The sequence below is a fragment of the Somniosus microcephalus genome, chromosome 11 (assembly GCF_052327205.1).
Source record: "Somniosus microcephalus isolate GS21.2 chromosome 11, FLI_Smic_1.0, whole genome shotgun sequence".
Classification (NCBI taxonomy): domain Eukaryota; kingdom Metazoa; phylum Chordata; class Chondrichthyes; order Squaliformes; family Somniosidae; genus Somniosus; species Somniosus microcephalus.
In genome coordinates, this window is record NC_140997.1 from 203,857,097 (window position 1) to 203,871,328 (window position 14,232).

The 14,232-nt window shown below is 43.6% G+C and overlaps 1 protein-coding gene across 1 annotated transcript in view; it reads left to right on the top strand.

The window, feature by feature from the left end:
* Positions 1–14,232, top strand: part of efcc1 (EF-hand and coiled-coil domain containing 1) — an 87,146-nt gene that overhangs the window by 58,809 nt on the left and 14,105 nt on the right. The window contains exons 2-3 of the mRNA XM_086001725.1: positions 8,163–8,308; positions 12,855–12,990. Of these exons, the coding sequence (XP_085857851.1) occupies positions 8,163–8,308; positions 12,855–12,990 (282 nt within the window). The remainder of the gene's footprint in view (positions 1–8,162; positions 8,309–12,854; positions 12,991–14,232) is intronic.

The following is a 14,232-nucleotide window of genomic DNA, read 5'->3' on the forward strand; positions in this document are numbered from 1 at the left end:
CTTCACGACAGCTTCTATCTTGTCAGGTGACTTGTGCAGCCCCTCTCGGTCAATGACATGACCGCAGTACGAGATCCGTTTTTGGAAGAACTCACATTTCTTGCGATTAACTCGAAGGCCATATTCCTTCAACCTAGTAAGCACCAGTTTCAAATTTGTGAGGTGTTCTTCCTCGTCTTCTCCCGTAATCAGGATATCGTCTAAGTAACACTGCGTGCTTGGAATTCCTTGTAATACCTGCTCCATGGCCCTCTGCCAAATTGCTGGAGCCGAAGCTACCCCAAAAACCAGTCTATTATAACGATACAAGCCTCTGTGTGTGTTGATGGTGAGGTACTGACGCGACTCTTCCTCGACTTCCATTTGTAAGTATGCCTGTGCCAGGTCTATCTTGGTGAAGTGTTTCCCTCCAGCCAACGAAGCAAAGATATCTTCAATCCGCGGAAGCGGGTATTGTACCGTGTGAAGCACCGGATTCACTGTGATCTTGAAGTCTCCGCAGATGCGGACCTTCCCCGGTCCCCCTGGCTTGTTACTTGGTGAAGACGTCATGACGGGAACAATGGGCGTGGCCCACTCACTCCAGTCCACTTTTGACAGTACCCCTGATCGTTCAAGTTCTTCCAGTTCTGCCTCCACAGCAGGTCGTATCGCGTAAGGTACCGATCTGGCTTTGAAAAATTTTGGGCTTGCATGTTCTGCAATCTTAACCTTTGCTTTAATTCCTCGCAGTGTTCCCAGTCCTTGCTGGAATACCTCTTTAGCTTCGTCCAATATTCTGGACAACCGTTCAGGTTTGACATCTTCCTTTCCGGAATCTACCGTCATGGTGTTTAGTGAATGCCAGTCTATCTTTATTTTCCTGATCCACTCCCGTCCCAGAAGTGGTGGACCTCCCTCAGGCAACACATACAGGTCCATCCTTTGGTGATCTTTGTCCTTGTATCTCACCTTGACTTCTATCTTTCCGATGGGGTATACTTTGTGCCCCGTGTATGTCTGCAATACTAGTTCCGTATCCCGTAGGGGAATATGCTTGAATAACTTTTTATAATCATGCTTATTCATGACCGTCAACGCCGATCCGGTGTCCACTTCCATTTTCACTTGGACTTTTGCAATCTGTAGTGTGATCCAGATAGCTTGTCGGTCAGCTTCATTACTCACATTGTGAATTCTCAGACTATCCAGTTCCTTGCAGTTGGAGTGTGAGTCCGAATTCTGTTCTTCCGGACTCTTCCTAGTCACCTCATGTACCTTTCTGTACCTCTTTTGTGGTGACTCATTATTGTTGGTCTTCTTTCCTGACCGGCATACCTTAGCTATGTGACCGAGCTTGCCACATTTCCTACATTCCTGGTTTTTAAACCAGCATTGGTTCTGGTCGTGTGTTGTCTTCCCACAACGATAGCATTTCGTTGTACCCGAAGTAATTTGCTGCACACTGAGTGCCGCTGCCTTTAGCTGCATTTCCGCCGTTCCTTTCGCTGCGGCTTCGTTCGATGCAGCAATAAGGACAGCCTTATCAAGTGTAAGATCGTTCTCTTCGAGCAGTCGTTTTTGTGTTTCTTCCTTCGACATTCCGCACACGAATTTGTCTCTGAGTGCCTCTGCCAGATTTTCCCTAAACTGACAGTGTTTCGCTAGCCTACGCAGTTCAATCAGGTACTCCGCGTTGCTTTCCTCTTTCCATTGCGTTCTCGCGTAAAATTTGGATCGTTCCACTAACATCAGTGGTGCGGGGTTAAAATGATCCTTCAGGACAGCAACAATATCATCGAAAGTCTGATCCGCCGGTTTAGCTGGTGCTAGTAGATGCTTCAAGAGCCCGTATGTCTTCGCGCCCATCGAGTTTAGCAAGGTTATAGCTTTGTCATCTTCTTCTATTTTATTGGCCTCACCATAGATCTCAATGCGTTCCACATACGTGGCCCAGTCTTCTACCTCGGAATTAAAATCGTTGATGTTACCACGCTTAGGCATCTTCCTCTCTTCCTGATAACACCACGGATTATTTCTTTAAATTTCCTTTTTTTTTTCAAGATGGCGGTTCCCGCGAAAATGGCGGTTTCCCGCGCTTATCTTCTCTCCCCGCCCACTTCAATGGCGGTTCCCCGCTTCTGTCTTCTTCTCCGCCTAATGGCGGCTTCCCGCGTTTCTTCCCCTGGCGGGAGGGGTACACTTTCCCCACGGGCGACGGCCGCTGGCTTTCAGGTTCACAGCCTGCGCATCGGCTTCAGTGCTTTCCCTTTTCTCGGCAGGGCAACCGGCGCTGGGTACACCCCGTTGACGGCGAACAGTTTCAGCCGCTGGGCTGGCTCTCGCTCGGTTCCCCTTGCTCGGGCTCTGTCTCTCTCCCGCTCGCTCGGCTCTACCGGCGCTGGGTACACCCCGTTGACGGCGAACAGTTTCAGCCGCTGGACTGGCTCTCGCTCAGTCTCCCTTGGTCGGCTCTGCCTCTCCCGCTCGCTCGGCTCCCAATCGCGCCTTCCAGCCCTCTCACAGTCCGGTGCTTCCCTCCCCGGCTGCGGCTGAGTTTTTATATCTTCCCGCGCCTACGCTCCCGGTCGCAGCGCTTCGTGGCTTCGGTCGCTGCCCGGCCTTTTTCGCCGGTCGCGGTCTAGCTGTCTCACGACGCCGTTGCATCCCCAGCCTGTCTGTACCGCGGCTTCCTTGCTCCACGCTGCCCCAGTCTCAGCGCCTCTGGGCCCGACTTCTGTCCGGCTCCTTTCCCCCTTGACCGTGGTCGAGTGCACCGCCCTTATCCTCCGGTTATTCTTTTTACTTTTCCCTTACTCACAGTCACCGTGGCCGGCTTGCTTCTCGTGCTGATCGGCTCACTCCTCACCGTGGCAGAAGGGACAGTCAGTGCCTGTTGCTGATGGAAGTCTTTGTCTCTGAATTCTTCCTCCTTTCCAGCTCTGCAGACTCGAGTTTTCTCCCAGCAGAATGACGAGGGCGGTTGCCTCTTCTCGACGCTCGTTAACTGCTTCGGAAGTATTGTTGCCGCAGGGTACGATCGGACTCGTCGCCACTGTAAAGTCTGTGGGTTGTTTAGTTAATTAATACACAGACTACCAGAGTAACTTAAAACAGGACTTTACTATTCGAAGGTCAGGGCGAATCTGCCCAATAAATCCTGACACAGCACTTATATACCGGTGTGGTCACCGTCGGTATTACAGTATACAGAAGCCAACAAAGTAGTGCAACACCTAAAGTAGTTCTCTTAAAGGTGGACGGTTACATACAATAGTTCTCTTAAAGGTAGACGGGTACATACACTACAATTATGACCTTGTTAACAGAGGATTAAGAACTATTTTCAGCTCAACTTCAGTTGGTAAATATCACGAATTCAAACTGAGGTATCAGAGGTGAAAGGGCAGCATGCTACTTCATTATGCCACCCAGTCAAAATCATCTCATTACCCGCTTCCTTCAATTGGCTAGCAAACGCGCTGGGCAGGCTTAACAAGCCAAATCAGGGAAAATCATTTTGGACAGCGGGCTGGAGCCGGCAGCAAGGCCGGGACCCGCCAACGATGTCGCCCGCCACGGATCCGCCGAGGTTAGTAAAATCCAGCCCAAAGATTTTTTCCAAATTCATCCAGTCTAGATCTAATGTGGAGTTGAGATAAGAAATGTTTACAGTGTTAGGGGCATAGGTCAAAAAATCTGAAACTCCAGGGCAGAATGTTGGTTAAAAAAAGTCTGGTTAGGCATTCAGATTCAGGTATTGCATGATCAGATGCAGAGTAAGATCCCTGTACTCTGTTTTGGCAATGTAACAGCCCCAAATTGGGAGAATTCTGGATGAATTCCTACATTTTACACACAAGCTATCCTGGTGACCTACTTGAGATCTACACCCAGTAGAAATTGGATTGAGACTTCCAAACCTTGATAACCAGAGCCAGCTTTGTGATGGTGGGTGTGTAATGACTGTTTTAGCTGTAATACTCTAAGGGAGCCCATGAGATTTAATGGATAAACTAGTTTTTTATAAAAAAAGCCTTGACAAACATCAATTTCTATATCCCTTCACATAGACCTCAGCTGAATTTTGAAGCATTTGAACCTGTAGAATTTATTTTGAACTTTAGACTGAGGGAAATAACTCTCCAAATTCAAAGAAGCAACTTTGTTTTAGACCGATTTCATCCAGTGTAAGGTAAATATCACGAATTCAAACTGAGGTATCAGGTGAAAGGGCAGCATGCTACTTCATTATGCCACCCAGTTGCCATAGATTCACTTTATATTACCATGCCAAAATTGTAGCTTCATGCTCCCTAAAACCAAGAACACATTTGTGCACAAGAGTTTTACAGTTTTCAGTAAAGAATAGTATCACGGTTAAGATATATTGCTCAGGCAGATGTTCTTGTTAATTACTGGAAGTAATTTCAAGTTTTCAATAAGCAAAAAGAGAGCTAGTTATAACAGAAGGAATTACTATAACTACAGTGAAGAATATTGGTTAACTCTTAACACCTTTTGGCTGCTACTTTGCTATTTCAAACTCCCATACAGTCAGAAGAGCATTAATTAAAATGCAATTAGTCATGGGTAATATTTCAGGACCTATCACTTTACACTCTTTCACTCTCTATGCCATTTTTTTCAAGGCCTAAAGCAGCTTATTTCTACTGCACAAAAGAACAAGAGAGATGTTTGTCTCTCACTATGGCGACCTCGCTCCACTCTGCCTGAGTACTGATACATTATCAGCATCTCTAATGGTTCTGAATGTCATCAAAATGAGCTCTGGATATTGCCACATGGATTTTATACTTCGTACTGCCACTGGGTTCGTTAACAATTGAACTGAATTGCTTATGAAAGGCCTTTACAGAAGATATTACCTGCCACTTTCGATAAATTTAGGTTTGTTCTGTAGCTCATCTAAGCAAACAGTAGAAATGTACAATTAACACATGCTGTGCTTTGCCAGGAACTCAACAATGGGATTTGTGTCAAAGGAGGAATGCTTGAACAATTTAAATGTTTGACATTTTTAAAATATTTAACGACACAATAAAAATACAAAATTAACCAACACTTTGAAGCATAGATGAATTTTGGGTCCATGTGTAATTTCACTGTTCCCAGTTATTTTTCCCACCTTTATTTTAACCCGTCGAAGTCCTTGGTCATTTCCCTGTTCTCAAGTATCTGCAAATAAGTGAAAATGCATCAAGACAGTATGAACACTGTAAAATTCCTATGACATTTTGCTAAACAGTAAAGAAGTTGAATCCGTTGAGTGTGTTCCAATATTCTAAATATTTGCATTATACTTTTAGTGACATACAACTGATTTTGGAATCAGTTCTGATTTGGCAGTTTTGAAGTTCTTCTTATGTCTAGCTCAGTAAAATACAGGCAGTAATGTTGATATTGGAGCATTATAATTGCCATCACTTTCACAAAAATGCAAAGGGCACACTGAGGGAGGGCTCAATGTGACAAATACACTTACTGTGCATTAGTGATCAGTTTGTATGATTTTATTATACTTTAATTTTAATTTTAACTACTGAGCAGTGATGCTTTCCCTCAATATTTATCATGTTCCTCTGCAAGAACGAACGAGACTGCAGCATTCTTTTTCTTTACATTTTGATGCACCATTTTCTTGTTTTACTTTGAGCTTTAAGAAACAGCCAGCATTGAGCCTCAAAAGGCAAATATCAAACAGATGGAATGAGCTTCCATTTAAAGTCCAATCTGAAGGAGCTGGAACATTCTAAATTTATTTTAGACCACGGCGTTGCTACAGTCATTAAAATGTAAACTTCCAACCTACACCATCGCACCCTCCAATTAGTTCCAAATCAGTGTGAAAGCTTCATAATTTTCCACTGGATAGTTTCTAACACTAGTTTATTGATGCTACTATTTTTTGAGCTCACTTGTTTGGCTCTTCTGGTGAATCCGCTCCAACAATCTTTAATGGACTGACAGCCGTAGCAATGGATGATCAGTGAAAGCACGCCAGGATACTCTTTTTCATTTTTGTTTTGTTCCCACACCACACATTCCACTATCTTTGTCTTATTACTAAAGGATTATCTCTTTAGACAATTCCCTAGAGCGATTCTCGCTGCAGGAAGGATTTGGCAACAGTTTTTCCTGTTTTCTATACATTAGAACATTGGCTTGAAAGTTTGGCTTGTATTACAAAGTGTTATATATTAAAAATCCTTTTGGTGTAAATTCCAGCAGCAGAAAGATTGCACGAGACATCATTTTTTATTGATTTATACTGATATATTTACAAGATAAAGCAGTAAAAAACAAAAAGTTAAGTGGTTAATATTGGCTTTAGTTAACAAACAAAATAGTTTAGGCGTGTGACTAGTTTGCGTGTTTATATACAGTTGGTGGGATCAACCCAGTGTATGATAAATAACCTGGAACTTCACCATGTGGCCATGAAGATTGTTAACCTTGACATGTCATGCAGCACAATGACATGACCTTGTGCCAGTGATCCCCTGCATACTCCCCACTAAAATCAATTGTGCTTTTTTCAATTTTATAATTTTATTATAATACAAAACAAATAATAAATGTTTTGTTGAGTTGAGGATTGGAATAGATGGTATTTAAAAGATTGCATCAGTTTGACAATTGATCTGAATTAAGATTATTATCTAATTCGCTGGCTGTAATGTCACACACTAAATTCTTGTCAACAGAAAGTGGCACTATCTTCATGAAAAAGTCTTTTGCAAGTCTTTTGTATATGGAGGAGAAAACATGTAATTTTGTCAGAGAGAAGCATTTGACAATTTACTTCATCACACCACGAGCCAATAAACAAATAAAAAGGGTTTTCAAACACTTTCATTTTTAAATACAGATGGTGGTCCTTTACCAAGGAACAAATTCCTATCAACACTGGTTTTAACGGCTGTCAACAAGAGGACACATTTACCCTATCTGTTTTGGAATCCAGGTCACAAAGGTGAAAGGATTAATTGCTGATCCAATACACCACCCAGTGTCCTATTGAACAGCTCATATGTTTATTTGATGTTGCATATTACGTGATAAGGATATCAGCATTGCTGTAAATAATTAAGATCCCAAAACATTATATAGTATGCACCTCCTATACAACTCCAGCAGCTGCCTAAGTTGATCCACGAGAAGTTTATTTATATGCTGCATTTCTTGGCAAGATAAGAGTGTTGTCTTGTGTGCCATGGTGTGAAAATGGCTGCCTTTTCATATAATGCAGTGTGAGTTTCAACAAGCAATGACTCACCAACAAAAGCTGATGCTCAGCAGACAATTTATTTTTTACTAATTCATGGGACTGATATTTTTGTCTCACTAAGCTTCACTGATTATGTCTTTAGATGGGAAAGAACTCATTGCCCTGTAATTAAACCAATCAATAATAAGTGAACAATTCTGGGCAAGTCACCAGGGTGCACCAGAAAGTGTATGGCTCTTTTTACTTACGACATTTGTCAAAAAACTACAACTAACACAGCTAGTAAAGCATGTAAGTTCTATCAACTTGGATTTTAGCAGAAATATTGTGCAGACAGCTATGAAGTAGCGATTCCAAATATTTATAGTGTCCAATAAGATACTGTTTCTCCCTTCCATTATTGCATTCTCAATGGCTTTTATTTTTTTAATTTCACAGCCAGTGTTTTACTGGTTATAATTCACAAGGTGGCACTCAGGCCATTAGGCGCATTGTGGCAAACAAGTTCCAATGAGAAGTTAAAACTGTGCCTGTTGAACCTGCTGAAGTGGGACTTTGCGATGTGCTGCTATTGCCGTGGTACCTGGGAATGTAACTAGTGACAAAAACAGCCAGATAGCAATGCTAGAGTGTAGACCTTTGAACAAAAGTTAAAATCTATAAAAAGGCAGTTTAATCCTTTATAAAGCTGCACTATATTGCATGATAATAAAAATGACAATATTTTGGATTAAGCAGTGTTTTTGGCTCAATGCTGTTTTCCAATTCTTCTTTAACATATTTAGAACTTAAGTTACTGGTGTCGGATGTATAATGTGTATTTTCAAAGCAATAAAAGCAGTTATGGTCAAAAAAGCTAAAAAAAAATGATCAAAGTGATCTTAAAGGGGTTTGCTTCTTTTTCATTTACATTTACTTCTTTTTCTTATAGGTCAGAGGTCATGAAGCTTCAATTCCTACAGCCAAACACTCCAGAGCGGAGGCCTCCTCTTGCATTGTATGAGTGGAAGGGTTGTTTACCTGTGCACCAGGAACGTAGATCCCCAACAGGAGATACAGAAACATCAGCTTACAATAGTAAGAACATTTGGAGAATGTGATATTCTGTTCGGAAACTCTTAAAATGCATTATATTATACAGCTTCACTTTTAGCTTTTCGAATCGGTTTTTCATATTTATTTTATTTTACTATTTCAGTTTTATTTTAGTTCTTCTGCTTACTATATTTTTGTGATCATTTAAAAAGATGTGCCTCATTCACACATACGGATGGAGAAGACTTTCATCCTACCAGTTTGGACCAGAATCAAACCCAGGCCTGAAAGATTAAATATTATTTTCTACCCCATTGCACCACCTGAAAAGGATTGTGAAGCAAGTACAAGGCAGGTTGCCCTATAAACTGTTGGGCAAGTCTCAAAAGTCATTTGGCACTTTGAGAAGATACTTTATCCAGGGTCGTTTTGTTTTTAAATGTTGCTCCAAGTGCAAAACTCCGAGGGGATGGTTTTTCTCCTTGTTTGTTCTATTGTTGGTCTTCTCAAATTAGGATGTTAACCTGCATTTGTGCTTTGAGTGGGTACCCCTGAATGGCAATGGAACAGTGATACTGCTTGGCTAATTGCCAAAACATTATTGATAGGCCCACCAAGCTCTGCCATCCTCATTTCAATGCAAGAACTGGTCATCAGTCCAATATGTTAGGAGCTAAATATGTGCTCGGCTCAGTGCAGCAGTCTATAGTCTGGTACTATTTGCATTGTCTGTCCATTTTCTCTCTGCATTCATGCACCCAAGTCTAACCTGCAGAATCTGCAGCCCCAGTTACCATGGCAACAGCATCACACCACAAGGTTCTGCTCCAGCAGGTGCAATAGGTTAACAGCAGGTTGTTGTTGTTGTTGTGCTGCTGCTTTTATCATTAGAACTTCTGTAACATAATACCATACCTGGCACCTAACAGCCTGAGTATTACCTTGTGAAGTGTTTCCTGTACATGCTCACTCCCTACTGACACTTACAAAATGGACAGGACTCAGGAGCACCTAACACTAGGGGCTGGATTTTACCAGCCCTGAGGAGGTGGGTTTGGAGGCGGGACTGCTGGGAAACCCCCCAAAAATGGGAGCGGGTCACAAACCCGCTCCCAACCCACCTCCAACCAATCTTCCTGGGAGCCGGGTCCCCGATTTGTGAAGGGACCTGACTCCTAGCAGCGGGAAGAGGCTTATAGCCACTTAACTGCCTTTTAACAGATAGTTAAAAAGCAGTTAAGATGCTTTTTCCAATTTTTCATCTGCTGTTATGGGCTTCCCGATGTCGGGGAACCCCGCCAGGGTAAGTGAGGCGTGCTGTGGGTCTGTTGTTATGTTGGTGTTTGGATGACAGCTGCAGAAGTGGTGTGAAGGATGCAATGGGACACTGGTTAGTATCAGAGGTAAGGATATGTTGTGAAAGTAATTTTTAATGTGGTTAGATGTTTCTGCAGGTGACAATCTGTGAAGTGTTTGTGTAGGCTCATCTCATCGGGAGAAGCGACAGATGGCTTCTGCAATCTCAACTGCAGCTGTCATCTGTTTTATCCTAAGGAGAGAATAATTGGAGAGCCTGGGTGCAAGGGCTCACCTTTGGACAGCGATTGTCAGTGTTTGACAGCACCTCAATTCTGTCAAACACTGTCAAATCATCAGTCAAACAAGTGTGGTGCATATGCCTTTAAGAAAACCAGCAGATGAAGCGTTATCAACTGACGTCATCTGACACCGGCTTTTCCTTTATTGGCCGGCAAGCCCACGGGGCGGGCTTAACAAGGCAAATGGCCAATCAGGGCGAAATAACGTCTGTTCATCAGATGTCACTGGGGGTGGGACTAGAACCCGGAAGGCAGCAGTCCCGCCCCCAACGCGTCTCGGTGAGTAAAATCTAGCCCTAGGGAGACTCTAGCCAAAGGAAGCTTTGGTAGGCCTGATTTTGGGGTCTTATCTCCACTGGTTTGATTAGCACCAGAGAGATTGCAAACCTCAACATGTGAAGCGGGGAAGAGAAAAATTTAAACTTGGTGGCAAAATAAAACTTTGCTTGAACTTTAGATACAAATCTCCTCTGTGATGGCAGAAGATTGGGAAATAGAGATAAAATCATCTAAGATCTTGGTCTTGAAAAGAAACAATATCAAAATCCAGTGAGTCAGCAAATGGACCTGTGCACAAGTCAGAACAGGAATCATGGTACAATGGGAAATTTTAACAAGGAGAAATGTTTCAAATTACAGTTGGGCAGACATTACACCTGCTTTTTAGGGGTAGACTGCATCTAATCAATTCATACATATGGATAAAAAATAGCCAGTGCCCGCTCTGCATACTCTTGTAATCTAATTAATATTTTGCGTAGTTAAGATACCAAGGGGGAAATAATGGGCTTTGTAGTAAATTCAAAAGAAATGAGTGTCAACATTCATTCTTGGGAAAATTGAGGGGAATAATGACCTCAGGATTGTATGAAGCTAGCAACTGAAGAACAAGGGACAAAAATTGGGTTGCGCTCCCTTTAGGGCGTTAACTTCACCGGGGCACTACTTTTAGCGCTCTGAAAAATTTAGCGCCCCAGCATCCGAAATTCGATGGTAGCGCCCCAAACAAGAGGTGGGGTGCTACTGGTAGCGCTCCCCCTCCCTCTTGGGGCGCTCCAGCCCAATATCGTGGCACGACATGCCACAGCGCCAAGCTCGCTGGCACTTCACGCCATGGTACTGCAGGTCTTCCTCCCCTTGTTAAGGGGGAGGGGCCTTGTGCAGTGTGACCCAGGGCCCAGCTGGGCCACCAGGGAGTGTGGGGTGACGGCAAAAGAGCCCGGCACTCAAGAGCACATGTTCTCGTATTTCTGGCTGCCTATGCTCCCTCCACCGTAGATCTGGAGGGCAAGGTGGCATGCCAGTACAGCCCCCATTAATGTTGACAAGAGTAGCAGTTTGAATCTTTGAACAATAAATGTAGCCACTTTGCACTTGCCAGAAGACTGCTGATAAAAAAGAAGCTTGAAATTACTCATACAAACTCATCCACTGGGTGAAACGGACAAGAAACGGGCAGCACGGTGGCATAGTGGTTAGCACTGTTGCCTCACAGCACCAGAGACCCGGGTTCGAATCCGGCCTTGGGTGACTGTCTGTGTGGAGTTTGCACATTCTCCCCGTGTTTGCGTGGGTTTCCTCCGGGTGCTCCGGTTTCCTCCCACAGTCCAAAGATGTGCGGGTTAGGTTGATTGGCTATGATAAAAAAATTGACCCTTAGTGTTAGGGGGATTAAATACGTGGGGTTACGGGGATAGGGTGGGATATGTGTTGGTGTAGGGGTTACGGGGATCGGGTGGGATATGTGTCGGTGCAGGCTCGATGGGCCGAAATGGCCTCTATCTGCACTGTGGGGTTTCTGTGATTCTGTGAAACTAACCTGCCCTGACAGCTGCGAGTGATTAATGCCGATGCCTTTAAATAACATCACTGGAGCCTGCATCCTGCAGCTGGGTGCCAGCTCTCCCTGTCGCTGTCTGGCCGAGGCGCAAAGGTAAGTGGCAACAATGAATTTTCCAGATCAGGCGCCCAGTGAGCGTTGCTGACATCACAATCTGCCTGGCGTTGAAGTCCTCGGCGGTACCTCATACCGGCAGTGCAATGTGGGGGCCAGATTTACCGTGCGGTGCTGGATTCGCCTCGCCCCAGCGCTACTGCATCAGCGCCCCATTACCGCCCCCTGCAGACGCTAACAGGAGACGCTAACCTACCAAATTTTTCCCTCTAAGATTTAGAACAATTCAATTTGTATTTTTATTTGTATTAATCCAGCCAAAAACCTATGCAAATACACAGCGGAAACGCATATGTAACAGATTAATGATTAACAATCCTTATTTATGCAGCAATTCTAGAGTTTTATAGTGCAGGAAGTGCAGGACTACAGTCATAACTACAGTCACAAATTCTTGCTTTAAAAAAAATGAAAACCCAAAGACCTGTGTAAAATATGATTAATGTACAGTTTTACTAGCAATTGAAATAGACAGGGCTAGATCCTAACACATTCAGTTATTAGACTGCAAAATGCACAGATTGTTTCATCATATAAAATGTGTTAAAACAAGTGTGTGAAACTGTGTTGAATAATCGAGTCCTGACCTTTGCCTTTCTCCTGGTAACTATCACAGTCAGATTAAAAGGAACATTATTCACTTATATATCCTAAATAAGTTTAGATATTTTGACATGTGAGATATCATATAATGAGCAATCATCACATTATTCTAATGTGTTTAACACATGAACAAAGTCTGATTAGTTTGTGTTTTTAATGCAACCATAACGAACTAAGGGTTTGTAGCTCACAAATTACTAAACCATAATACCTACTAAGATTACATAGGATGCTTTGGGGAAATGTTTGTTTGCCCCTGGTTGGAAAACTGCTTATTAATAGTTTATATTCTTGCTTGTAAATTAATTGTGAAAGAAAAGTGCCGGAGCAATTCCAGAGAAATTAATATTACAATCACTCCCTGGTACTGAAATGTCACTGCAGTTCTGAAAGATTAAATGGCATAAAATGTTTGCTTCTCTACTTCAACTAGTTGAAGAACAGCTGTTCCGTTCAGTGGAAGGACAGGCTGCCTCAGATGAGGAGGATGAGAAGTGGACTGAAGATCAGAAGAGTCAGGTGAAGGAAGTGAAGAAACTTCTGACCAGGCTTTGTTGCTGTGGGAATGGGTGAGCAGAGATTTTAAGCAGTTGAACTTTGAGTAACTTAGGCACGTTAAGTATCACATTGCCAACCCGTTGTCAAAATCTAACTGAAGGGGCTAACCTCTCAGTTTCTGAGTAATCAGCTATCTCTTATAACCCCCCTATCCCATAGATTAGGGAATTCCAAATCTCCCTAATTCTCTCAAATGGATTACAGGTAAAGTACGCATACCTACACAATATAGCTTGGGTTTCTGAAACAGCTATTTAAGATTAGGACAGTTTCATTTTTTGATGTAATAAACCACTAATGATTTTAATTGCCGCCCCACAAACTACCAATTTCAATATTTGCCATGGTGGGATTTTGCGGGGGGTCAGCGGGCACGATCGGTGGCGGGTCGGGTGGGAAAGTGGTTTTATCCCCAGCGGACCCTGCTGTGAACCCGCCGCCATGCGCCTTTACCAAATGTCAGGTCTGTCAGCACTGAGCAGACACGACACGCAGCAGCGGGGGAGGCAATTAAAACCATTAGTGGCTTGTTTACAGCCACTTATCAATGCTTTTTTCCCAGCTTTCTGTATTTGACAGGTCGTTCACTGGTTTCCTGCTGTGCCTAGACCTTGTCTGTGAAGCTGAGGCAGGAGGTTAGTGGCCATTGTTTCAGCTGATGAGTTGACAGCGTCAAATGTCAAGTCAAAGCTCCCAGCTGATTGAGAAATTTTCCTTAACCACTAGATTCTCTAAACTGCATTTCCACCACAGATTCAGGATGCTGCAAGGCTTTACACAAGTCTCCATCCAGTCTGACCTCATTACCTCTCCCACCATTGACAGATCACTTCTGTAATTTCTACTTCACCTGCCATCTATTCCATCAGCATGGCTGCCCTTGAAACTCTCTCACCTTGGTCTTCAGAATCCCACCACGATCAGCCCCAACACCAGCATCACCGGGCACGCCAGCAACACCAACAACAACACCAACCTCCGCAATAAACTGATGCTGCACAGAACACAGGGCATCAGCACCCAAGCACTTTGCTGCCCAGGAGGCATGGGATGGCCTCACTATGGCCAGATTTACTTCACTTGACGCTGTACACCCTGGCTGCCACATCATGCGCCAGGTTGGCACCACCCCACACCAACACCATAAAGCATCCCTACAATGTCCAAGCCATTCCTTTCACACTCATCACCATTGCGGGGGGTACCGTTATGTTTCACCATTCACTGCAACTCACTAAGCCACATCCAAAGGT